At 38.9% G+C, this 27992-nt stretch overlaps 2 protein-coding genes across 22 annotated transcripts in view; one reads left to right on the forward strand and one right to left on the reverse strand.

Annotated features, from left to right (window-relative positions):
• Positions 1-4650: 4650 nt before the first annotated feature.
• rad23aa (RAD23 homolog A, nucleotide excision repair protein a) lies at positions 4651-20693 on the forward strand. Of its 2 annotated transcripts, none has more exons than XM_077498951.1 (9): positions 4651-4978; positions 5766-5927; positions 6522-6727; positions 7728-7771; positions 10348-10475; positions 10985-11072; positions 14711-14841; positions 18886-19047; positions 19131-20693. In XM_077498951.1, the coding sequence occupies exons 1-9, from the start codon at positions 4913-4915 to the stop codon at positions 19242-19244; spliced, it is 1101 nt and encodes a 366-aa protein (XP_077355077.1). In that variant the 5' UTR covers positions 4651-4912; the 3' UTR covers positions 19245-20693. The 2 variants fall into 2 exon arrangements, with proteins under 2 accessions (XP_077355077.1, XP_077355086.1); XM_077498960.1 differs by lacking the exon at positions 4651-4978 and adding an exon at positions 5370-5533.
• A 1481-nt stretch (positions 20694-22174) lies between these two features.
• Positions 22175-27992, reverse strand: part of nfixb (nuclear factor I/Xb) — a 169485-nt gene continuing 163667 nt past the window's right edge. For all 20 annotated transcript variants that reach the window (XM_077499024.1, XM_077499081.1, XM_077499131.1 and 17 more), the window contains one exon: positions 22175-27958. In XM_077499024.1, the coding sequence (XP_077355150.1) occupies positions 27944-27958 (15 nt within the window). In that variant the 3' untranslated portion in view covers positions 22175-27943. The remainder of the gene's footprint in view (positions 27959-27992) is intronic.

The following is a 27992-nucleotide window of genomic DNA, read 5'->3' on the forward strand; positions in this document are numbered from 1 at the left end:
GTGGCTGGAGCGGCGGGGGGCGTGTAGGCAGACGGGTTGTTTGTTTACGAGTAGAGTGATTAGAGCGATCAGAGGCAGGGGGGCGGTGGGCAGAGGCAGGGGCTGTGAACGTTGAGCTCGTGTGCGTTGAGCCCATTTTGAATTGTTTGTTTACAAACAGAAACGGTTCGTTTACTAACAGAAACTGTCAAACCTACTGACAGGCCCTTTAACATTATGAGAATTGTCAAAACATTACATTGCTGCATTTACAAAAGCCTACATTACATACAAGGCATTGCCGCATGTAAAAGCTTCATTCTGACTCGCTGTCAGTCATATCAGTAGTGACAGGGAGTAACAGCACCTTTCAATGTGTTTGACTGCTCCTCGCTTGTACCTCGTCAGCGGACATGTCTTAGCGTGAATGTAGTCATTTTAATTAAAAGTACAAATCAATTCATTCATTCAGAAAGAGATCCCGGAATTATCTCTGGATTACAACGTACGGTAATCAGACCGCCGACGCGCTTCTACGACAAGCTATGATGGCGTGTTATGACGTGCGCGTCATTCATTCATACATTCAGTATGGTGGACTTTGACTTTTTTTTTGGTTGCTGTGTCATTCCATCCCTTCATTATCAGAACCGTTTATCCTCACAACATTTATATAATATATTTGTGAATTATGTTTGAGGCAGGAAATCCAGGTTGATTTTAAATAAACCGTTGTCCAACGCGGCACTAGCTAGGAGCTAGGCTAAAAACACTCACTGGTTACAATGCATACAGGCTTATTTTCATACACTTTTATTACATTTTTTTACCATTGTGCTGCTGAGAAATGAAACTAGAGACATCAAGGAGGCTACTTGTCGAGAAATCTCAAAATCGTCATTTTCGTGCAAAGTGCATTTTTGTGTCTAACTTGTTACGCAGCCCACCGACATGCGGATGCTTTTGCTGGAGCGGGTCTCATTGTATTCAAGTTAATTTTGCAAACAATTATCGGCTTACTTATCAGTTATTGACATTGGCACTTTCTATATTATTTGTTTATCGGTATCGGCATTATCATGCATCCCTACCTACAATATAAGCAGACAAGGCAGTCTTTTTGTGTGGACAAAAGGCATCACGAAGCAGAATGCACTTGCACACATTCAACCATTTTAAGTAGGTCTGTTTGGAGCCATATGCCCATGAATGCAGCGTGCTTCAATAAAATATGATTTTTCTGTGTTAATCTTTAATAGTTCTGTCCTTCAGAATTAACCCAGATGAACACACAATCAGGGCACCATGCAGAATCTCTTTGCCTTTTTCTCCCCCTTCAGAAATTGTTTTGTTCTTCTTTAATCTCATTTCAATCCACATCATTTTGTTCTTCCTCAGCCTTATTTTTTTCTTGCATGCTGTTTTTACACTTGGCTTTTCTCAACTTCTTTAATTGTTTCGACTACTTAAAAAGCAGCCTAGTGCATTGAAATGGTAGGCTATACCAGCAGGTGGATAAATAATAAAGTGATGGAGAATGAAGCTCATTCAGGTTAGTAAATCTAGAAGAAAGAATCAAATCGAGAAGAAAGGGAGTATAGCAAAAATGATGAACATGACTGGGAGGCCTTGCCAAATCTGGCATTTAGCAACGGATCAGTGCACAAGTTTATAAAACATTCATGTTGGAGATTTTGCAGAAGGTTTTGACTGATGACCAAAGCCAGCACAAGTGTGGATACATAAATAATGGTGAAGGCTGGCACAAATTCAAGTGAAAAGATTGTTTGCTTAGAATTACAATAAATTGGTATTCATTAACATTGAATAGAAATTATTATTATGAATGCAGTATCGTCTCCTAATAACTGTCACAAAGTGTGTAAAGCAGGGGTCTAAAACCCAGTTTATATATACCACAAAAAAAAGGAGGAGAAAGAAAGAAAGAAAGAAAGAAAGAAAGAAAGAAAGAAAGAAAGAAAGAAAGAAAGAAAGAAAGAAAGAAGGAAAGAAAGAAAAAAAGCAAATACACTTCATATGATCTTCTCAATCTTTAATAATAAAAATTCTTAACAATAGGCTTGCTGTTTTTCTTGAAATTGTCTGTTCTTGTCGCCAGCTTTTCTCTTCATGAAAGGTTTTGAAAAAACACATGGCTGTGCAGAAAGCTGTCATGGTAGCCCACAAGTGTTTTGTTTTGTTTTGTTTTTTTGGCACTGCGGGGCAAAGAAAGGCAAAAAACATTTGATGTTAAGTAGGGGCCACAAAATATCATCCTACAGCCGCAGGCCTCCCTCGCAGGCCACAAATGGACCCCTGGCCTCAAGTTTCAGACCACTGGTGGAAAGCAAGTCACACTAATACTCACATAGGAACGTGTCTGCCTAATAACAGTCACTTGCTGCAACACATACTGAAAAGAATGTCATGTACTGTTTTATCAGGAGATCTATATTGTAACTCAAGTTATTTTCTGAACATGAGAGAAGAGAACCGAAAGAAAGCAGGACAAAATTTAGTGATCAGAAGTTAATTGCATAATGACAGTGAACTCGACATAGCCATCTCGTTATAAAGTAGATCAAGTAATGTACAGTGTTTTTTTTTAACGTCTTATTCACAGTTCTGAGAGTCCGCCCAAATTTTGCGCTTCAGCAGCATCATCTGAAAGTTGTTCAACTCCGTCATCTGGTGGCCATACATGGAACTGTATCATGGATTAGCATAAGGAAGCGTACTGCGTTATCTTTCATCATCCATCCATTTTTAACCGCTTATTTTAATATAAGCGATTGCCCAAGTCACCTTTTAAAAATGTATGAGTTGCATGTACTAATTCATCTGAACCTATCTGAACCAAAATGCACTATTTCTATCTTAATATCAACACAACAACAGTAAAATTTAACTCTATGGTATTCAAGTATTAATAATAACCATAATATTAATGTTTGGCTAATATAGATAAGACAAGAATTTAAACAACTTCACATTAAAAAAAAAAAAAAATCTCATTATATTCCAAATATGCTATTCCATTCCACAAGACGTATAATCGACGCAGGTGTTTGATTTCCAGTATAGTGCTTTTAAACCCAGCCATAGCAGGTTCCAAATTCGCTCTAAAAAGAAAAAGAAAGAGAGAAAAAAAACAGATGTGTTGCGGGCGTCATGGTGGCTTCGAAACTGCCAAGACAAACAAACAAACAAACAAATAAATAAACGTGCGTTACGCTGTGGCAACCTCTGATGGCACAAGCCGAAAGTTGCCACAACAACACAATGTACCACATCATACCGTCATTCATTATGTCAATTCAGATTGTCGCAATAGCACTACAACAGTATATTAGAGGTGGAAAAAGTACACCTAATGATATGTGTAATCAAATATCAGTATAAATACAGCTGCGATGGTGTCAGAGGTCTGGTAAGAGCACACAGGACAGAAAACATAGTCATGAAGACAAAAGAACATACCAGGCTGGTCCAGGACAAATTTGTGGTCAGATTTTAAGCAGGAGAAGGAAACAAAAACTTTTCAAAAGGCAAAAGCTATGAACATCACAGAGTATTGTTCAATTAATCATCCGTAAGTGAAAAGAATACTGCAGCCACACACAAATCAAGACGTGGTCGTCCCTACAAAGTTTCTGATCGAAGGAGGGCACTCATCAAAGAAGTAACCAAGAGGCCTTTGATCACTTTAAGGTTTTCACAAATGCTCTCCAATCTAGCTGGAGCTATTTTGCAAATTCAGTCCACAGAAGTGCAAACCTCAGAGACTTACCCCAAAAGACTAGAATCTGTAATTGCAGCAAAAGGGGGTTGACAAAGTATTAATTCAAGGTTGAATAGTTTTGCACACCCTACTTTTCAGTTTTGTACTTGTAAAACAAGTTTGAAATAAGATATCCTTAATTGTTTCACTTCAGATTGTGTGCTACTTTGTGTTTTAACCTCCACATAAATTTTCAATTAAATTAATATATTTATGTTTGTGGCCATACTGTGCCAAAATGTTGAAAAACTCAAGGGTTATATAAATACTGTACTTTTGCAAGGCAATGTAAATATCTAAATATTTACATAAATAATTAACAAAGTTCGGAAAATGTATGGAATAAATATAATGTGATATATAATAATAATAACATAATAATAATAATTATATCTATCTATCTATCTATCTATATATCTCTATATATATATATATATATATATATATATATATATATATATATATATATATATATAATAATAATACATTATACTTGGTCAAATGAACCATATGTTGGTGGATTTTTCATAAAAACGGTCCTGACAGAAAAGCAAATAAATACATAAGTTATAAATTATCAAGCTAATGATACATTAAAAATCTTCACGTTTGTGATACAGGCTACAGCCTGTATGTAATAAATTTATCCTAAAAATTCCGGCAGTGACACCGACACGTGCACATTTTTTCCCTTTGATGCCTAAGTATTAAAAATGAGCGTAATACCCAATTTAAAAAATATATATATTTTGTATACGTTTTTTTTTTTTTTTTTTACTTTTCCATTTTCACCCAGCCTTTTAAAAAAATACTTGTACTTAAATGCAGGATGTGAGCACTTTTGCCAACTCTGTGAGTTTATATCATCCAATACAGTGTGTACATCGATTATCAAACGAGGGAGAGGCGAATGGTGCCGCCCAAGTCGCGCAGCACTGAACGAGATCTCGCATGTTCGACCGGGTTCTGCTTCTGGCCGCACCACCAACTTGTCACCAAAGATGGCGATTTGCTGAGTGCTCATGGATACACACATTTTACGGCTAGCCGTCATCCTACCAGAACCGTCAACTGTAAAAACAAATTAAGCGCTCACCGAGCCGATACTTGATCGTTGGAGGAACAGCGGGAACAACGTTGGCCACCGCCACCATGCAAATCACACTAAAAACACTGCAACAGCAGACCATTCAAATTGAGATAGATCCCGAACAAACGGTGAGTAGCCTTAGCGCTAACTAGCTAACTTTAGCTACACTGCTCGCTGGCGAAATGACTATTTGAGCGCATGTTAAACCCTGTGTTTCAGTTTGAACTTATTGTCACGTGTCGAAAATTGAAAGTTGTGATTCACGGGTAACCGTAGACATTGTTCGTTTGGGTCTTGGTGCCCCACATGCTGCTCCGGAATGGAAACGAGGCGAAACCTCGCTTGTTAGCTTTAGCGAACTAGCTAGCCGTAAAAGCCAGTTAAAAAAAGTCTGCCCAGCGTGAAGGCTGACGTTTTGAGCACGTGCTGTCAAAAACGTCAGCTATTTACGGTTCTACGTTTGTGTGTGTCGTGCTAAATGTAGTCAATTGGCTGAGTAAATCACATGTTTACAACGTTAATGCTAACGCTAATGACGCTGCTAATTGCTGTTGGCCGTTCCGGTGTCGCAACATTATAAAGTAGCAGGAATTTTTTAGCATGGTCACAGCCCTAATATGCAGGCCAACGCCAACAACTTGGGGAGGCACTTCACCCGCGCTACCATGCATATGGAAGATATGGTACATTAGTCTGGTTTTACATTTATTGTGCAGCTTTACTTTCACGCCTGCATCTGATTCTCTGATCTGTTAAATAGAGTGGACAATTGAGTTGATCCTGCAAGAAATTTTGAACTGTTGTGATGGGACTAAAATTCAGACATAGTTGTGCTTAGCCTCAGAAGGTTAAAAATAAGTCTTTGCTCTTGCATGCCACGGTTTATTTAGTCTTTTTTTTGTCTTCTGTTATTAGGTGAAGGCCTTAAAAGAGAAGATAGAAGCAGAGAGAGGAAAAGATAATTTTCCTGTGTCTGGACAGAAGCTGATATATGCTGGAAAAATCCTTCAAGATGACACACAAATTAAGGACTATAAAATTGATGAGAAAAATTTTGTTGTAGTCATGGTGTCCAAGGTGAGGCATTTAACTTAAACTCTGTGGACTTCATACATACAAATGCAATATCTTAGGCAGGGTGTACAAGTTTAGAATTTGCTCAGTAAAATGAATATGTATATCTAATTGATGTAACATAATGTATGGCTGATTTTATACTTGGTAATCAGCTAAGTTAGCAGCCACATTTTTCTATGCTGTAGGAAATAAGTTTCCAATCTGGTTGCTACACACTCCAAATGTTTTTGAATTTGATCCGATTTTTGAGGTTCCACTGTACACAGAGGTGTTTTTGATATTTTGTTGCCTCAGTCAGCTACATAAATGTAGCAACAACATGTTTCCGTAGGATACAGTGCAATTGTATACTACTACAAAACTGCAATAATAATAAAGTCAAGCGCATACCTCTCTGATAGTGTCAATCAAAACTGAGCTTCATTATATTTGTAAGGGATTTTTTTTACACAGTGCTTACATTTGAACTGCAGAGTATGTGTGCAGGTATACTTAAAATTGAGTTTAAGTGTGAGTGTACCACTTGCTGCGATGTGTAACTTAATTGATTGCTCTCACAGCAAAAAGCTTTTCATTTTTTGAACATGAACTAAGGCTAAAACTGCAGCTGCTGCCGCGGCACCTCCTGCTTCAGAAGCACCCAAACCCCCTGCCCAGGATTCTGGTTCCACATCATCATCGGTCCCCACTTCCACCTCAACCCCACCCCCAACCGCAACTCCTGCAGCTGTCCTTACACCCCCTGAGGAGGTCAAGGAAGAGCCAAGTGTGACAGCAACAGAAACCCCACAACCAGCCAGGTACAGGATGTCATAACAATAGTAGTTGCTTGCTCTTTTACCACTGCCTATTCAAGCTGCCATTTTCCCAGCTGTTTCCTGTGTCACTGTTGAAATGGCGCTGTCCGAATTCAATCCATGACTTTACGCTTCGTGGTATTAATAGGGGTGGGATTACAGCTGTGTTAAGGGTTGGGGGTGTTAGGTTTTACAGCCGAGGCTTACTTTTCACTTTTTGTTGTATTGAAAGTTATTGACGTTGTCTGACAATTATCGTATACATCACACCAGACTCTGACTAGCCGATATCACCACACATGTAATTATCTGTTTCTGGGAGGCATGTGGTGTCTCTGATGTGACAATTTTGCAGAAACTTTGTGTGAAATACATCATTCTTGTTCTGTTCGTCTAACGATACAACTGTGAGATATTACCCATTTGTTGACGTATGCGACATCTATCTGTCTCTGTCGAATGAGCATTCATTTTTATCAGGAAAGGAAAATGTAGAACTGCATTTGGCATGATTTCCCTTAATGCCAATACACCACATCTCCCTCTTTGTATTGCTCCAGAGTATACAAATATTCTGTTTTGAATGGAAGTGGATGTAACAATTAGTGTTGTTCCGATGCCGTTTTTTGGCCCCCGATACCCACCTTTGCAGTATCGGCCGATACCGATACCTACATTATTTTTTTTCCTCAACATGAAAAAGCTGTCCTGCCATTGGTTCAGAGCATTCAAAGGCCAATAGGATATCTTAGATTGGCATGCAGTGAACATGTCACATATCAGTGAATGTCATGCATGAGCAAGACACAAGATGCTGCATCCAAAATCCCATATTAGAGTTGGAATTAATGGTATCGGCATGTTACTTGTGAGTAGTCACAGATACCGATACCGCTGTTTTACTGCAGTATCGGCACCTCTGCCGATACCGGTATCGGTATCGGAACAACACTAGTAAAAATGCACAATATTTAAATTCTTTCCTCTGAACTGTGTTTTATAGTTCCAGTGGAGGGAGTCAGGGTTTGGATGCCTCTTCTGCACTGGGTATGTCATCATCACTCAATCATTGCCACACTTACAGTATATGAAGTTAGCGAAGGATATTGCTGGGGAACGCAAGATGTTGTTATTGCTTACTTTGCCAACTTTAACGATACAAAAATTATGCGATAATTAGAGGTGTGCAAAATTTTCGATTCTTAGATTATTCACGATTCGGCCGTGGAACAATCGAGAACGATTCACAAACGTCCAAATTCCGATTATATAAATATGCCAAGGGAAGCGAAACTAAAGTGAACCGGAGCGAAAAAGTACGCGGAACTGAAACGTAGTAGCGCGCGCGGTCTTCGGGACGCTTTTGGGACGGACCCGCCTCGAGATTCAAAACAACAACAAGCATGGCCGAGCTGACCAACCCACCTCTTCATGACATCAGACCTGCTCCGAAAAGGCAAACAACTTCAGGCGGAAGTATCAGCTAGCTGGCTGCAGTGCGTCGGTTAGCGTTCTACAGGGCGCCGCGCAGTGATACGAACGAACGAACAGAAAAGTAGTGGCTGGCGGTAATGGCGTCTGACTTTATTCAGAAAAGAGTATTGTGGTGGAAATGTATCACGCTTTTGAAAACAAAAAGTTTTTAGAAGAAAAACGCTTTATTTCCGAGACCCCAGCCAGCTTGCTGGACTATTTTCCTCTCGTCCAACGCCGAAGTCAGTGCTGATCGCACACACGGGAGGTGAGGATCAAATTGAGATTCATGTTAAAAAACCCGAACGATCCCATTAATGTTTACACGTTCATGTTTACACAAGTTAAAAAGCAGAAAAGCACTTGAGGTTTTTTTTTTTTTTTTGTACCTCTGAGAAACTTTAATGTTTACATGTTCATCTTTACACAACTTAAAAAGCAGGAAAGCACTTTTTTATTATTTTTTTTAGGCATTTGTATTGAAGTAGTAGTTCACATTGTCTTTCATTTATACCTCAGTGCACTTTTGAGTGGATAAAAATAATATATTTTTGCTCAATGCTATGTTTTATTCTGTTGAAGACTGAATATACTTAAAAGCTGTTGTTACAGAATGAGGACTTGAGTATTTTATTTACTGTTTTGACCTGTTAACTTGATACTGAAATAGTAGTTTATTTAGGCCTGAGAGGACTTTTGTACTATTTTTGTAACTAATGTACGAAACATTAAAAGCACCAAAATACATTGTTTTTTTTCTGCTGCCTGGGGGGGAATCAATAATCGTTTTATAATCGAATCGTAGCCTCTGAATCGTAATCGCAATCGAATCGTGAGGTGCCCCAAGATTCCCACCTCTAGCGATAATCAACTTGTTGGGGATGAACACAGATATGACTATATCAGTGTAATTTTAAGAAGACAAAACTTAAAAATGTTGATAAACGTATAACAGTTAAAGAATTTAAGTAGTTCAACACAAAACACACTTTCCAGTCCAACGAAAAGCTGTTTATATTTATATTGTGCATGTGCATTTAATTATTTTAAATATTTAAGTGGACTTATGCCTCTGAATGCACACACAGAGGTGCAACCTGGTAAGTTGTGAGTCTCCTATTGTTTCTCTCAGTCAACAGTAGAAAGTTAAACTTGTCTTATCAATGAAATAGATTTAGATTTAACATGTAATCTTATTTAAACTTTGTCTAAGTTAACTGCTTGTGTCTGACTCTGTTTGCCATCTTATTTTGTTACCAATCAGCTCAAAAATGTTCATTTTCCAAGCACTTGGATTATGAAAACAAAGTAACGATTGGTTCAAATTTTGACTGCCTTTGTGTTGAATTACATTGAATATATTTTTGTGCACTGTGTATAACAGTAACAGAAACGGTGCCAGATAGTGTTTTGTATCATTATTTAGCAATGATTGTTTGTCTTTAATTCAAATTGGTTGGCTTAAAAAAAATGCATATCTACAACATTCACCGTAAGTTTTACAAATTGCCTGCTGTACAAAAAAAAAGGGCCAAGTAAAATTAATACTTGATTGATTGATTTGTTTTAGTTTTGTGTTATTTATTCCAATGTCAATTCAGATGACTAAAGTAACATTTTCTCTTCCTACCAGACATGCTTAAGATTAAAATTACAGTACCAGAATCCTTTTCTAAAAATAGTACTTAGTAGACCTGTTCATTATATGTCAGACACATACATTGTATGTCACTGATGCCAGATGCTGTTGCCATTTGTCAGGGACATACAGGCTGCAGACTCAGAGCAATACATATCCTATCTATATTTAACAGTAACAAAACCTGCCTCTATAGTGAGGTCCTAGTTGGCAACAGGGATTCCTGTTGGGCCACACACAGATTATGCACATGCATTTGCCATTCAGCTATTTCAGACCACTGTATCTTTACTTGTTAACATTCAGCTGTGAAAAACCATCAAATGAGACTTAGCTCCTCATGTCACTTCTCTACTTCTCTTCAGCCTTGAAAAACAGTTGGTTCACAATGAAGGTGTTTCACATGTATCAGATGATGGTAGAATAGGGGAAAAATGCAGGTATAGCATCCCTTAAGATTTGCCAATATTGAACAACATGATAACCATTGGTATGTCTGTTGTGTTTTTAGTGACGGGAGCAGAGTATGAAGCAATGCTTAAAGAGATCATGTCGATGGGCTATGAGAGGGAGAGAGTGGTGGCAGCACTACGGGCGAGCTTCAACAACCCACACAGAGCTGTGGAGTACCTTCTCACTGTGAGTCTTACTCCCAGGGTTTTTCCTGGCTCAAATTGAGGCCGAGGTGGTACCACCCTGACCACGCGCCATGACACACATGTATTCTGTACATTCAACAGGACTCACTTTCTTTTGCAGGCAACATACTTTAAGTCAAGAGTTCTAATTAAAATGTGCTTGTTATGTGAAAGTATTAATTTATTAAAACTATACCCACACACAAATCATTTGGCCCTAGTCTAAACAGAATATAAAAAAAAAGCCAAAAAAATGGAAAAGAGTAAAATATTCAGAGTAAATGTTCTATAAAAAGTGTAAAATTTACTTAGTTTAGACACAGGAACACCCTGCTTACTCACTCACAACTGTACTGATGATGACATTGATCTCATTTGAAATTAAGAACCGATCCAGCTTTCTGCTTTCTCAATATTTTACTGTCCCCAAAACAAATGGTTTGGTTAAACTCACATTATTGTATTCTTTAAAACTTGCATTGAGTAAATTGGTGGTGTGTGTATTTGCAGGGTCTCCCGAGTAGTCCAATCCAGGACACGAATCCGCCGGCGCACACGCCAGCATCTGGACCTACAGATGCCCCGCCTCTAGCAGAAGGTTGGATATTTTCATGATGGATGGAGAATAGTGGTGCTGCATGATAATGCTCATGAAAAGCAGGGGTGGCCAATCAGTCAGAGGCTAAGAGCCATAATTTTTACTTTCAAGAGGCCAAATCATACACATGAGCACTCAGAAGCCATCCCCATCCAGTCCCCTCACTACCGAGCTTGGGCATTTTTTGGCTTTTTAGCCCGCGCGATGTTCCAAGCAAGTTAATACGAGTACTTCCTACATTTTGGAAACAATTGTGTCTACTTTTCTAACTGACCGTTCAAAGTGAGCAAGTTGTGCTTGCAAAGTTCAGTCCCCTTTGGAAATTCCTGCGTGATGTTTGCATGGAGTCAACTGTTCCAGTGCCGCTGAAGATTTGAAGCCTTGCAATGCTCCAAGAATGAAATGGAAGGCAGAATGGCTTGCTTCCAACAAAAAGTGTTTCATATTTGCATTTTGCTTTACAATTTGCTTCCCTCCCATTTTGAGTACAAACTTGGGAAACAAACACTACTCATTGCTTTTTCCTTTATTTGTGCCAAAGCACATGCATGCTAGATGAGCATAGGTAGAACCTCGTAGACAAGGGGTACCAAAGTCCGGTCCTCGAGAGCGCCTATCCAGCCTGTTTTCCATGGTTCCCCCCGCTCCAACACACCTGAACCAAATGATCAGCAAGCTCTAGAGAAGCCTGATAATAATCCTGATTTAAATTAGGTGTGTTGTTGGATGGAGACATCGAAAATGGACTGGATAAGGAGCTATTGAGGACCGGACTTTGTCGCCCTTGTTATCCGTTCCATCACTGTTCAAACAAGCTCTTACACATTGCTTAATGCAATAGCTCCATGTAACAGTGTGCCCATATTTGGAAAGTGCTGACATAGCAATCTATCAGGAAGTAAAAAGTCGGGCTTTCCCCACTGGTTTAGACAAGACGTAGACTGCACCTTGATAAAATTGCTTTCATTTTCATTAGTGTTGTTCCGATACCGTTTTTTGGCCCCCGATACCGATTCCGATACCCAGCTTTGCAGTATCGGCCGATACCATACCGATACCTAAGGTTTTTTTTCCCTCAACATGAAAAAGCTGTCCTGCCATTGGTTCAGAGAATTCAAGGGCCAATCTTAGATCGGCATGCAGTGAACATGTCACATATCAGTGAATGTCGTGCATGAGCAAGACTAGGGCTGGGTTAAACGATTATATTTGTAATCGATTAATCTAGAAAATAGTTTTTAGATGCATCGATGAATCTAACGATTCACTTTTAACTGCGATTCGATTCCGATTCGATTAGCGATTATCTTCCTATAATTTTACCTCTATAGCAATTAATGCTAATTTATCTCCATGAGTAAAACACAATTTTCTTCTTTCCAATATATTTTTATTCAAGTTCAAAAATGAATTTTATTGAACAATACGACAAAGTGCACACAGCTCTAATGCAATGGAATCCTACAATAAAGAAATAATAAAATAAAGCTCTCTTTTTTAATAACTAAAACTGCTAAAGCCACAATCTGAACCAAAATCTTATCAACATTTAAAAAAAAAAAAAAAACTAACAGCAGTGGTGACGGCTGCAATTTTCAAAACAACACAGCTCCACCACCACTCGATTCTGTGTGCATCTGCTCAGGTGTGTGTGTGTTGTAGTCATGTGTTGTGTTGGAGTGGATGTTCGCATCTCAACATGCTCAGCTGTCAGGCTTGCCCCTTTTTTTTGTTGACTATATTTCCAGTCACTGAAAAAAGCCTTTCATATGGCGTGGATGTTGCTTGTTAATTAATAGACAGAAATAAAAAAAAAAAAAAAAAAAAGTTTACGTCTATTTGAAGAGTGTGTGTGTCTGTGTCAATTAAAAAAAAAAGTGACAAGCAACAAGCGAGTGTGTGAGGGCTGTTTGCGTGTGTTTATAGTGGGCAGTGGGTACATGTTCTGTGTGCGAGGCTGGAGCACAAGTTACGTGGTGCAGTTTGGATGAATGACGGGGTTACTCATTGCCAACAAGGAAAAAAATAAAAAAGATGAAAACTTACGATGTCTTCTCCACACAAGAAGTTCCCGGGTGCCTCCTCTTAATCGCGGTTGTGCTTTTATGGTATGCCAAGTACTTGTAGTAGTAGTAGTAGTAGTAGTAGTGCATTTTTAGGTGTAAAGTACTCCCATACTTCGGACGTCTTATTACGAGGTGGTTTCTTCTCCCCGTACTCGCTGCTACTCGATGCTGCGGTCGCTGCTATTTTTTGATTCAATAACTGCGCACAACGGAAGAAAAAAAGGAGGCAATTCCGCTTCTCAGCTTTCGCGTCACATGACACATCATTGAATTGTGTCATTGCTAGCTTGCTTCACACTTTGGCAATTTAAAAAAACAAAAAAAAAACTCCACACTTTCTCCATTTTTGACCCGGCGCCTGCCGGTACACGTAGCTTGCTTGTCATGTCTTCCGGGTATCCGCAAACCACAACGATCGTTGCCCCCCATTGCTACACTGTAATTGTGCACAACATTGTACGTTCCGCTTTATTTTTTATTTATTTATTTATTTTATTTTTTTGTGCCCTGTGTTTTGTCTGCAAGGTAACGTATATTTGGTGGCCCAGACATTGCGCGATGGCGCCAAAAGTGACGCATCGACGTGCATTTTTTGCGTCGACGTATTTTTATCGATGACGTCGACGCGTTGTCCCAGCCCTAAGCAAGACACAAGATGCTGCATCCAAAATCCTATATTAGTGTTGGAATTAATGGTATCTGCATGTTACTTGTGAGTACTCACCGATACCGATACCACTGTTTTAATGCAGTATCGGTATCGGAACAACACTAATTTTCATTGTTGTCCACCTGTACAACACTGTTATAGTGAATTGCTTGGCCAGCCCCTCTCCTCTTGCAAACCCTCTCTGACATCACGGCGATGCCGCTCTAGCATAAGATATCATTTTTCGAGGTGGCTTTCTGTCGTGGCAGACGTTCCCCATCCACACGCCGCCACTCAGCAGCGCTCCGTTTCAGATTGTTGATCAATTAGATTAGTTTTCTATTCCATGCACAAATAAGATCCTGAAATGTCACAAAGTCTGATTAACTAGTTTTCCAGTTGTGGAAAACAGCAAAAATGAGAATAAAAATAATGTCCTTGGAAATGAATAGAATAAATTATCCCATGTTCCTTTAAATCCTTCAAGATTATCTTTAATTAGGATATCCTGCTGAGTTTGCAACACCGGAAATATTAAAACTAAATAGTGGTAACAACACATTGTAGAATAGCAGGTTGGGCATTATTTATGTATTTATTTATTTATTTTACTTCTTCCACAGAGACAACTAAATGAATGTATAATAGGCAGTTAGGTCAGCACTAAAACCTTGTGCAGAAACCACTTTTTTTTTTCTTTTTAGTACTTTTTGTAGTTCTAAAGGCATGAAAATTCTGTGGAAGGAAACATAATCAGACTTAAGCTGTAGATTTTGGTTATTGGAAAATTGTGGTATTTTGTGAGTCTTTGCATATGATGGAAATGAATGGTGCACATCAGTATATTCACAGTATTACCCTGTAGTGATGTTTTGAATTCCCCCCTTGGTAGAATAATGACATTTATGTTTGTACTTCATCAGGAGAGAACCCTCTTGCGTTTCTGCGGACTCAGCCCCAGTTTCTTCACATGAGGCAGGCTATCCAGCAGAACCCAGCGATGCTTCCAGCTCTTCTGCAACAGCTTGGCAGAGAGAACCCCCAACTCTTGCAGGTATTGCGCACACATGCATGACTTACAGATGTGTCCTGGTCCAACTAATATTATGATTAATACAGTGCATGTTGCCATGAATGTTGTTTAAATTGGGCAGCAATGGATTAATGGCATTTCTATTCATTTTAATGGAGAAATTTCATTTGTTATATATTGGTCACTGAACGGACAAACCAGGGTATATTTCAATAAAATGATACATTAACCAAGAAACCATTCAAATTGTCATATAATCTTCCTGCCCTCAATCTTGTCATTTTTCTCCTCCATGAAGAACCCTGTTGAGAGAAGCACATTTGACATGGGATTGGTTCACAAACGTTTTCTCCATCAGTCTCAGCACATTTCCCCAGATTCTTGATAAACAGATCAAGTCTTTCTAATCAGGTTCCGAAATTAAATGGGAAGTCAGCACAAAAATGTCCTTTAAAAACCCCTTAAAATTCGGATGGTCTGTGGCGGGCAAACATTCTTAAAAAATATATATATGAACTATGCAGATACTATAAATGGTTCAGGAACAGCTTCAAACTTACTTTGAATTAGGGCTAGGTGATATGGCCCCAAAAAAAATCTCGATTTTGGCAGTCAATCAGGACGATTACGATTTTAATCGAATAAAGCCAACAAACGTTTACTTAAAGGTTTCATTTATTCAAAAATATTTCCTGTGCAAAATGTTTAGACACCAGTAACGTATACTGATTCTAGATCAGTTTTAACACAAAATTACATCACATCAAAGCATTTGGATGTAACAGAACATAAGAACAACAGCTTTTAATCATCCAGTCGACAAAGTTCGATTTCATGATTTAGCAAACTTTCAACGATTCGATTTTTTAAAATGACGATGTATCGAATTAATTCGATTTATTGCCCAGTCCTACTTTGAATGCAACTTTTTTTTTTTTTTTTTAAAGCATTTTCGGCAAAATTGCTCATATGATAAGGGGTTAATTAATATGTTGTATGCACCCCACTCTTGTAAACACAACAACTGTGATGTCATTTTCAGTTGACAGCAAGTGGCAAAATGGTTGTCCCCTGAGATGGATAAATAAAGATGGATAATAAAATTATTTGAAACACTATAATCATGTAAGTTGGGCGGCACGGTAGTCGAGTGGTTAGCACGTCCGCTTCCCAGTTCTGAGGTCTCCGGTTCGAGTCCAGGCTCGGACCTTCCTGGGTGGAGTTTGCATGTTCTCGCCGTGCCCGCGTGGGTCTTCTCCGGGTACTCCGGTCTCCTCCCACATTCCAAAGACATGCTTGGCAGGTTAATTGGTCGCTCCGAATTGTCCCTAGATGTGCTTGTGTGTGGATGGTTGTTCGTCTCTGTGTGCCCTGCGATTGGCTGGCAACCAGTCCAGGGTGTCCCCCGCCTACTGCCCAGAGCCAGCTGAGATAGGCGCCAGCAGCCCCCGCGACCCTTGTGAGGAATAAGCGGTCAAGAAAATGGATGGATGGATGGATAATCATGTAAGTTCCTTTTAGATTAAACAAAATGTATGTTATTGTAAAATTTAAAAACTGTGCAAATGTATAAACTCAAACAACTTCTTTTTTTTTTTTTTAATTAACGATTACGCTGATTTTGTAATTGTGGCGTGTAATAATTGAAATTGTAATTGACTTTTGATTAATTGCACAGCCCTAATATAATATTAATCAGTAGGGGTGTGAATTGCCTAGTACCTGACGATTCGATTCGTATCACGATTCACAGGTCACGATTCGATTCGATACCGATTAATCCCGATACGAATGGTCACGATTCGATACCGATTAATCCCGATACGAATTTATAAGTCGATTGTTGCGATTTTTTTTCATTCATATTTAGAAAATACTAATCAGTAAGCTTGTAGAGTGTAAGATTTATATGAAAATGTATTATTTATTTATCTGAAATTTCAGTCTTATAGAGGTTGTAATCTGTTTCATGTTTGAACAGCATTAAAATAAAAATATTAAGGCTTAATGTGCCGTTCATATAACATTCTTCCATGCTCAAGGTGTGAATCCTAAAAAAAAAAAAAAAAAAAAAATCGATTCTGCCGATTATTGAATCGATTCGAGAATCGCGCGATGTAGTATCGCGATATATCGCAGAATCGATTTTTTTTTTAACACCCCTATTAATCAGAATACAGTGTTTAGACTTGTGGGGCTGCATAGAACATATTATTGTAAAGAACATTTTTGGGTTGACTTCCTCTCTAAGCCTTGTTCGGAATAAAATCATAAAATAAGATCATATCTCGTATCTTCATGCAACTGTACAGTTGCAATATGGTGAGCAATAATTTGACCTCTTTAAAGACCAGACGTATCACCTATGGGGTATATGCCACGGACAAGGCGTGATGTGATTTTGCACGAACGCGCAACTAGTGTTGTTCCGATACCGATACTGGTATCAGCAGAGGTGCCGATACTGCAGTAAAACAGTGGTATCGATATCGGTGACTACTCACAAGTAACATGCCGATACCATTAATTCCAACGCTAATATAGGATTTTGGATGCAGCATCTTGTCTTGCTGGTGCACGACATTCACTGGCATGTGAAATGTTCACTGCATGCCGATCTAAGATATCCTATTGGCCCTTGAATGCTCTGAACCAATAGCAGGACAGCTTTTTCATGTTGAGGAAAAAAAACAACCTTAAGTATCGGTATGGTATCGGTATCGGCCGATACTGCAAAGCTGGGTATCGGTATCGGTAGCCAAAAAACGGTATCGGAACAACACGACGCGCAACCCAGGGGCACAAAGTCGAAAGCACAAGTATTTTGACGCATCCCACAAGTCGCAAACCGAACCGGAACCAAACTGATGTGCAAAAACAGTCCCGCCTCTTCCATGGCATAAAACAAACAAACTTTGTCTGATGATTTGGAAGCCTAATAGGATCTTCCAAGTTGAATTTCAACTGTTGAGAGGTCAAACTTGTTCAGCTTTGAAGGAGTTAAAATCTCAGATGAGGTCGTTATCTGCTATAGGAATTCACTTTCCAGTGCTCTTTCAACAGTTCCTTTCAAGTTTCGGGTCAATATCTTTTTCCTAAGGTACAGGTTGCTGTAGACATTTGAAAGTTACGTGTTTTTCTCAAAATGAGGTATTTAAACTTTGCAATGTTAAAATTGCTGTAACTTGGTCCAAATGAGAAATTTATGAATATCTTTTTATTATTATTTATTTATTTATTTATTTATTTATTACCCATTTGGCCAGAACTGTTCACATGTAGTTGTAGTTTGCAATGATGTAGAACTGCATTGAATCATAATTGCAGCTATAGCTTATATTTTGTTAAACATCGATCAATATGATTGAGTACATTTCTACACCATTGCAAAGTACAAGCACAATTCATCATGAGAGCAAATCGTACACCAAGTATATATCATTTTGTAGAAAGAACATTAGTACCTCATCTTAACTCGTTTACTCCCAGCCATTTTCACAGAAACCATCCCCTTCACCCCCGGCTTTTTTTTTTTTTTTTTTTTTTTTACTGGATTTTGACTGATTTTGCAAGGCCCACAGAATATTGTGTTCTATTGCTATAAAAACATGGAACCTACATAAAGAAAGATTAGTCTCTTAGAGTAAATTTATATCCATTTTGCAGAAATAAGCACTTAAATATAGCTAAGTTTCATTATTATTCACAAATCTATTTAGAATTTTGAGTACCATTGATTCAGCTCCTACAACACCACCCCCCCACCCCAACAAGGCCCCGGTTGACTCCTTTGCTCTGCTTCCACCTGCTGGCCGTTTGTGTAATAACTACCAATTTCTTCAACCGTTCTTTGCAGTTGAGAGGCTGCATCAAAACCTTCTGTATGCTCTAGCATAAAAAACAAACTTATAAATACATCTTTGGGACACTTAAAACATTTAAAATAGAACGTATTTATAAGTTTTTGGGAGCAAATGAGTTAATACTAACATATAATGCAAATGAGCATAAATGTTCCAAATTTATAAACCTGTCGTTTGTGTCTTATTCGTCCTCCCCTTGCAGCAAATCAGTCAGCACCAGGAGCTGTTCATCCAGATGTTGAACGAGCCGGTGGGCGAGGGCGGCGAGGCGCCAGAGGTCGGCGACATAGGAGCGGCAGGCGAGGAGGGTGCGCCTGTCAACTATATCCAAGTCACACCTCAGGAGAAGGAAGCCATTGAAAGGGTGAGCGCCTGTTCGTGATGTTGTATGTTGATAAATGTGGAAAGTTTTTGTGAAATGCTTCTCTCTCTCTCGGCACCCAACAGCTAAAAGCATTGGGCTTCCCTGAGGCGCTCGTCATCCAGGCCTACTTTGCCTGCGAGAAGAACGAGAACCTGGCCGCCAACTTTCTCCTCAACCAGGGCCTGGACGACGACTGAAGAGCCGAGACGGGCCGCCCTCCTGCTCCTTCCCTCCCACCCCTCCCCTCTTCAAAGACTGCACCCCCAATTTACTGTACAGCCACCAACCTCAGCTCCACTCAACGGGAGGAGGGAGGGGAGAGCCCGAAGGGGGCGGGGTGGGATAGGATGGGGTCACGTTCTGACGTGCAGGAAGGTCAGACTTAACGATACGCTAGCTCATGGAAGGTCGTGTGAAAAGAGAGGTGGACAAGTCCACGTCAATTCCAATGGAATGTGTGGGCTTTGTTTAGGGGACAGCCACAATTTGATTTTAGATGCGCTTTGTGAACACTTAAAAGGGGGGCTGAAGTTGCTGCGCTAAGTGTGTGCGCGCGTGCTTGTCTGCGTGTGTGTGTGTGACTGTGTGAATGCGTGCACACGTCTGCGTGCCTGTGCAGATGTGATACAAATACGCTGACGTAATCAGTTTGCATCGCCTAAGTTTGTTAATGCTGTAGCTGAGCACATTCGTCCCTTCTACAACATGATCAGCATATGTTAGCAACACGTTTGTTTCAACACAATCTGGTCTTGCGTGGTTGAGGGGGTTCATAGAAGCAACTGACAATATTTGGTCTTCCCTTGTTTGTCACCTTTTGTTTGTTCATACCGGGCAGAAAGACAGCAGCCAATCAGAAACACTCTACTCAATGTTGACGTAGCTCATGCTAGGGTGCTTCTGGTTTACTGTAATCCCCAAAAACCCTAACTCTGCAATTTACAGTTAAAAATTGCTCTATCATTTTGTGTACGTGATGAAATAAAAACATGAGGCTGCTGTTTTACTGCAGCTCTTAAATTTACACTGCACATTTTTAAATGCTTAATAGTTGCTTGGATACATGCTTTCCCCGCCTCTCCCCCTCCCGTAGTAAACAGAAGAGATCATTTAAATCAACAGATTCCTTTAAATTAGTTTGCCAGGGTGGGGTACACTTGTAGTATTGTATGGCATTTGTGATAGTTTTATTTAGGTATCGGTAAACCTCAATTCTGTACCAAAGGTTAATTATTAATAATTTACATTTATCTTCATTTCCAAATTATATTTGGTAAGTTCTCTTATGAAACAAAAGGCAATAAAGGACATCAAATTAAGATTGATTTCAAGTTGGCTCTCTGGAGTGTAGTATAAGTTCATATAAATTTTGACTAAGGCATCAACTACTAAGAGAACAGTCCACTGTAGTGTCATCATACTGTCCCGTCCAACTGGAGTTGCTGTCAAACTGTTGCACCTCCTGCGACCTAACAAGCCAGGTTGTGAAATGATACGTGGCGCTTTCATTTGTTTCTTAATGTCGAATACATACGAAGCGCAAATGTGATTCTGTACGTGTGAGGGCAGTTTGTGCTTGACTGTCTTTGCAGCAACAATGATCTTGGACTATGCTGTGCTACATTAAATATCAACAGTCTTTCAGGTATTTGTGTCTGTGTGGATCATTTGATTTCATATTTCAATTTAAGGTCCCAATACCAGTCACAACTGGATAAATATAATGGGCAGTTCAAATAGGAAATAGTTATGTCATGTTGTTCTCGACCTTTTAAAAAAATAAAATAAAATAATTGAATACTGTAGAAAACAGCTACCATGATCGAAAAATACAATCATCTTTGCAAGGGTGAAACTGCCACTGGTTGTCAGGCATGGAGGAAGAACTGCTGGCGATGATGGAACCATTTAACTATCAAAGTTAAATGGACCATAACGAGGATTTTTGATATTGGGAGCTACACTCAACGTAGAATTGCTGAAGAATAAAAATGGGAAGCATTAAACTTTCTGAATGTCTTTTTGAATAGAACACAGAGTTGAGTAAAATAAGAGTTTTTGTATTCATTAACCATGGCGAATAATGATGGACCTACAATATGGCTCTAAGAAGTACCTCAGACAAGAACGGGCTACGATAAACAATGACCATTTTCAGCTCACCTTTCATATTAAGTTATTGAAGTAATGCTCCAGCATAATGCATACATCGAAAGCAGTGGTAATTGTGGAAACATAAGCTAAACAGTACAGTGCAAAATGCATTTAGCAGACTGTTGACTTATTTAAAGATCAGGTCTGTAGTCCCCAGCGCCATCTACTGTTCAAAGAACACAATTAGAAGCACGCACAGTACGGTGAGACCATATTTTGGAAGCCTTCTACCAATTCCTATTTTGCGTGAGCAAACGAGCACCTTGGTGAGCAACAGTGACTTATATATATATATATATATATATATATATGTTCTTTTTTTTTATTTTTATCATTGGTTTATTTACTTTATTTACAATTTCAGTCCGTACATTTTATTTAAATGACATCTTTAATATTTTCTTTCCAATGTTTGACGTCAACTGGATAATTTCCAGCCAATCCTGTAGCAGGACGTGTTCGTTTGGCGACCCCGATACAATCTCAGCCCGATCACATCTGACACCGACACTGGAATAAGGACGTTTGAAAGTGTCACGCAGAAGTGACGTCTCCAGCAGCAACCAATAGAAAAGCACCTTCAGATGATGTCATTCCCACGTTTTTTTGTTTTTTGTTTTTTTTTAAATATTGTGCACAAGTAATACACTTTTTTTTTTTTAAACTAAAACTAACAAACTAAACTAAAATTAAACATTTATTAAATAACTAAAACTAATAAAAAAAAGTAACAGAACCACCCTGAAAACGAATTAAAACTAACTAAATTAAAAATAATCTCAAAACAAACTAAAATGAAAATTCCAAAACTATAAACCCTGCTGACTAGCTAACGGGATGTCCGTTTTCATTGAAACTCCTATATTTCACAAAAACTGTTAGCACCCCGAAGGCTTGGATCCCCAAATCGCCATTAGCATTGCTAACCACATTTGCATGAAATAAAACCCCAGCCCTTAAAGCAAACACAAGGTACAGTTAAGAACATCCTTTTTATTCAATCAAGTGTTGCTCTTTTCAAACTGTTTTTTTTTATTATTATTATGGAAAAGAAACTTTAACACATGCATTTCACCAGGGGCTCTTGGAAGTGTGTCTGAGGATGGGATACTGCTTTGAAGGGAGGAGGAGGAGAAGAAGCACTCTTGGTGGGTTCGGTGGTGTTGGTGGGTTTCTATAACTGCCACCCTCCCTCAACCCCACTGACCTGTGCAACCCGTCCCTCTCCAATATGGCTTCTCAACTGTGGCGCTTCATAATACTGCTGGTATGTTTTCAAGGTGCTTTTTTTTATTTATTTTTTTTAATTATTAAATTCTTGCCAAAGTCTGTCCACACCACTTTGGTCGCTATGTTTGCAACACACTGCTAATTTAGAGACTCCATATTCTGAGGCAGTGTGCGACATTATTGATTGTGCTTAAAATGAGCCTTTACTCCTCAACACCATGGAAGCGGTCTGCGAATAAGGTGCTAATTTTGCTTTAAAAAATAAAATAAAATAAAAAAAAAAGTTTTTGTTGTTTTAAAGTGGTTATATTCAGCCACTTGAAAGGTGCAAAATTGAGTGCAGCGTTTTAGTGCTGCCAAGGATAAGCATTTGCAATGGAAAAATAAAAATAAAATCAATAATCAATTCCAAATATGATTATTAAAAAAATAAATACACAAATAAGGACTACAAATTAATCTGCCTTTACTAGCAGTTCTAAAGCACATCTCCCTCATTTCAACCAATCAAGTATGATTGCTTGTTGCTTCTGGAACCCCGCCCCCGACCCGTGCCAGCCCCCCTCCATCCTCAACACAGCCCAGAGCCCGCTGGTGTCACTTGTTCACTTACATTAGCGGTTGAATGGAGAAGCTGAAGAAGATGGGTATGGTAATACAATGTGAAGCATACAGACAAGAATAACATGTGAGCTAACTGCATTCTGCTCAGACAAAAAAAATAAAAAATAAAACAAAAACAAAAAAAATATGGTGCATTTTTTTTAACCCCACCATTTGGAAAAAAAAAAAGGGAAAAAAGGAAAGAAGATGAGGGGCAGCTACAGACTACTCCAGTGTCCAAGATCGACAGAAGACAAGATACAGAGGAAAGAGAAACTTTTTTTTTTTTGTCTGATTTTTTTTTTTTCATTTTTCTGATTTTTTTTTTTAATTATTCAACAATAAAAACAGGAACTAAATCACACCAATTGCCTTTAGTACAATGTATACTGCTTTAAAAAGGAGAAGAAGAGAAACAAGTGGATATAGAAGGATGGAGGAGGGGATTTTTTTTTTTCTTTCCCCCTCACTTTTTGAGATGGGATCTCAGGAGTATACAAGATGGAGTCTGTGAACAAAAGGCACTTTTTTTTTTAGGGACAACCTTTAAGATGCTCTGAGTCTAGACCACTACTTCACCAAACAAATATTTATAGTCATTTACAAGTGGGTGATGGGGGGAGAAGGGGCGGTGTTCACGTGAATGGGTGACAGCACCACTCGGAGCAAATGCAAATATCCGACGGAATTTTTTACACCAAATATAGGAAAACTCTCGCCAGACAAGAAATCGAAATGATCATTCATGGTCTTTTTGTGCATCTCCCAAATGGGGAAGAACTTGTCTTTGTCCCATATTAGGATATGAGATGATACAATCCATATGGTGTCAAATGTTCATGAGGGGGAAAAAATGCCTTTTGTTACAACAACCTCCCCCCCACAAAACAATGCCCCCACCCCTGTAAATACAAAAAGACAACTAGAATAATGCATGGTTTCCTAAAATCTGTTTTGATGATAATTTTGTAGTTGTGTGTAATGTTATTTTTGCAGATTTACGGTATTTTAGTATAGAAAGCACAAAGGAGTATTAGGGCCATACTGAAAAGAAACATAAAACGAAGAGATAAATGTAGTTATGTTATCAGAATAAAACTTTGCTTTTATTTGAATAACTTTTCAATAAAAATCTTGTAATGGTATGGAATAAGGTGGTAACATTTTGAGAATAAAGTTCATTCTTAAAATCCTCAGCTCAAAGCTGTTAAATATTGTAATATTCAAATGTTTGGATCATAAAAGTGTACATTCTTGTAATATTATAAACCCCAAATGTCACCATTTTCTCAAAGTATTTCACATTACCGCAATATGATTCTATGAATTTGCCTTTGTATTTTTTTTCTTTTCGGTATGGCTATAATACTCTTCGCGAAAAAGCGCCAGTTTTCATGGTAATATGTATTTTCTGAGTTGCAAAATTGTTCCTTCAGCCCTCCCACATGTTGAAAACAAAAGATGAGAAATGAATTTTTTCTTTAAAAAAAAAAAACACCACAAAAAAACAGAAATTTATAAAAACAATTCCCCCCTTACTTACAAAGAGTTGGATTTTTTTTTCTCCACTCTGATATTTAGAGTCCCAGAGCATATGGACTTGAAACACAAACAACACGTGAAAAACGGAAAAAAGAGATTTTCTTCCCTCTTTTCTTGCAACACCCTCTTACAATCGCAAACAAACACACAAATCCTCTACCAAGGCATTGCACATGGCTCAATCAACACACATCATTGAGTTTCAACAACAATGCTTCCCATCAAAACAAAAACTAAAACAACTAAACATAAGCTGATCTTTGTTTTGAACTCATTTACATCTGATTGTGTTTTTTTTTTTTTTTTAATTGTTTGCCATCGACTTTCTTGTCTATCCTGCCATTTTGTGCAATTGAGAGGCTGCTACTTAGCTCCAATCAGCCGTTACTGAGATGCAACCTATGACTGCCATGCTTCAAAAAATAACTAGACTGCCACTGAGCTTATATTGCAAATAAAAACAAAAAGCATATATCTATAAATATATATGTGTATTATATATAAAGATGCTTGCGATTATCTAGTGAACTGCTCTCTCCCCTCTCCTGACATAGATTTGTTTTCACCATTCACTGTAGCTTATATATGAAAAAAGAACCTGAATTCATGTTTGACAAATTGCATAATGGGAATACAGAGGCACTTCCTTTAGATTAGAAAAGAAATGACAGAAGCCACCGTGAAGTCGTCGGAACTCGCTCTCTATGAGATGGTCGGCCAACTATCTAAGCTTCCCTGCAGTGAGGAACATGGCCAGGCAGTCCAGTTATTTTGTGAGGTCGGGTGTACGCTTTCAATGGAACCTTTCGGACGTCCGTCGGAGACTAAGTGAATCGTTGGGAATATCGTGACGTTCATAGAAAAGGATTACAAGCAGAAAAAAAAAAAAAAAAAAGAACAAAAAAAAGGCCTCGTCAGATTGTCGACATTTAAGACTTCCCTCGTCGAGTTCAGTTGGGCAGGGTATGCGTGTCAGCATATAAGACGCATGTGAACACATTTTTAATTGATGATAGAAAAGTTTGGCTGGCGTGATTGTTTTAGTGCATTTTTTGATCAATAAGGGCTCCTCAATTCGCAATATGCAGTGGCTGACATTAACAGAGCCACCTCCTTAAACTAAACACTAATCCTGTGCATCCCATTTTTTTTTTTAAATCAGCTTTAAAAAAGTGGGCACATGGCGAATGAAAACATAACGATATGTCACATATTTATTTTGCTCCGCAGTGTGGTTCCCTCCGCTCTTGGAGCAGCGGGCCCGTCTGGGAGTGTAAACAACTGGGTAAACGTTTTAGGGAGACAGAAAAAGAGCAATATTCCCAGTTTCAGCAACCTTTCCCTTCTCTTACTCCAACACTTGTCATACAAGTGTTACCCCCACCACCAGCCAAATATGGTCCAAATAGTCGAAGCTGAGGTTTTGGTGCCGCTTCAAACCTCAGCAAACAAGTTCCAGGAATACATGTTTTCTTTTGATTGTCACAACCTTTTAGCTTGTACTTGTACAGTTGCTACTATTATACTTTGCAGGGTTCATACACATTTTGGGGGGGATTAAATATTATAATTTTGTAAATAGCCATGAGTTATGTTCATCACAACTGTCAAATGTTTACACATTTTGATCGAATTTCATTGGTACTTGAGCATATTGCAAATGTTAAAGCCAAAAATTTATAATAAAGACATTCTTTTTTTTTTTTTTTTTTTGTATGAACCCTGCGCATTTGTCTGGAACTGAAAGAAAAAGAAAAAAAATAAAGAGCAACAGTATTAGCTGAAGCTTGTTTACTTGCGGTAAATGGAGAAAATGTTTGTATGGCACAGATAAAACTGCCCCACAAATCTGGAACGCGACAACTAGCCTGGCTTGCTTGGAAGCTAACAAAATCAGAGTCTGTGCCTCTGACGCTCTCAAACTAAAACAGTTCTCCGTTTTAAGTGCTCAACTTCCCTGCCGTCAAAACGACAGTTTGCCATCTTCACACTTCACGTTAGAATGGATTCCACAAAGGAGATTAGCTACACAGGAGCTAGCAGGCTCATAGCCAGGCTAACAGTTCTCTTTGCTCCCAAATTCTTCTTTGCAAAACGGGTTGGAGCTTCATGTTACCATATTGACATTAATGGCCTCAATGTTCGTTACAAAAATGTTTATATTGTTTTCTTTCGTTTTTTGAAACCTGGCTATGGGCTGGGCTAGGCTCGGCTAGGTGTGGGCTAACCACCTTGCTAGGTGTCCTACTGTGTTTTCTTTATATAAGGTGCTGTCATTCAAATACAAAACAATTACAAAATAGTACAAATCCAAAAGAATTCAAATAAAAAGAACATGCACGAGATACCAAAACCAATCACCTACATTACACGAGGGCAAAGGGAGGGCAACCAATAGCTATTATCTATATCGGTGCACACTGATTTGACAGTGTTGGTTTGGATTGCTAATCGATTAGGTAGTGACAGTTCACTGGGCTTGCTTTGTAACTACACATTACACCTTCTAGAAATACTACACGATGTATTTTTCAATGTATACAAATGCTGTGTTCATGGCACACATTTTTTTCCCTCCAGATTGGACTTCCTGTTTACAACGCATGTGGGCAGAGTAACAATATGCCGGCTACTTACGCCTTGCTTTTTTTTTTTTTTTTTCTCCTCAATAGAACTCGGAATAGGCCAATCGGGTTGACCTTGGTGCCTTGTGGGTAAATAGTGCACATCAATAGGATTCATTTAATTAATTCAGCCTGTAGGTGCAAAGCCTTCAAGCTATGTTTTGGCATAGTGTCTCTTTAGTTAGTGGGAGGGCACAAGGGCGGCTTTTTATAGTCACTGGTCGTTCCGAGCGAGACACGTTGGTCAATTTGACTGCTTTTGGGTGGAGTATGGACTGCAGCTTTCAATGAGAAACGTAATTGAGTATTTCACGGTGGGTTTTGTTTTCATGTTGATTGATTTTTGAGGCCACTGCGTCCTTGCAAAGAAGTTGACGCTGCTCTCATCCTCACGATCCTCCTGCATCGCTGCAATGGTTGCTTGGTGCTGCTTCCTTTCTTTTCAGGAGACATGCCTGCGGGCTGCTTGCCCCCTTACCCTCCACTGTCCTGTCGTCCTCCTGTCCATCCCGTCACTTTTCCATCTTGCCATCTTTGCCCCATATGGCTCCATCCTCTGACTGAATACAATGAGCCCAGAGTTCCTCTAAATTCGTCTGAAATTTCCTGCGGTGCTTCGTTGGGGGTTTGCCTTTGTGAGAGAGATACGATGTAATGGCCAGTCGCTGCGTTGATTGTTGGACAATTATCTACTTCCGATTGTAAAGAAAGAATTCCACTTGCTGGTTTTCACACAGATCTTGTCAGAGGAACCAAGACTGAAAGAGAGGAACAAGGAAAAGAGAATATTTT

The sequence above is a fragment of the Festucalex cinctus genome, chromosome 1 (assembly GCF_051991245.1).
Source record: "Festucalex cinctus isolate MCC-2025b chromosome 1, RoL_Fcin_1.0, whole genome shotgun sequence".
NCBI classification, from domain to species: Eukaryota; Metazoa; Chordata; class Actinopteri; order Syngnathiformes; family Syngnathidae; genus Festucalex; species Festucalex cinctus.

What these genes read in the sequence shown, in the direction of transcription:
- rad23aa (XM_077498951.1), top strand. Translation starts at nt 4,913, where the DNA reads ATGCAAATCACACTAAAAACACTGCAACAGCAGACCATTCAAATTGAG. An exon ending in AGATAGATCCCGAACAAACG is followed by an intron (nt 4,979 to 5,765) that starts GTGAGTAGCCTT and finishes TTCTGTTATTAG; the next exon opens with GTGAAGGCCTTAAAAGAGAA. An exon ending in CTGTGGAGTACCTTCTCACT is followed by an intron (nt 10,476 to 10,984) that starts GTGAGTCTTACT and finishes GTGTATTTGCAG; the next exon opens with GGTCTCCCGAGTAGTCCAAT.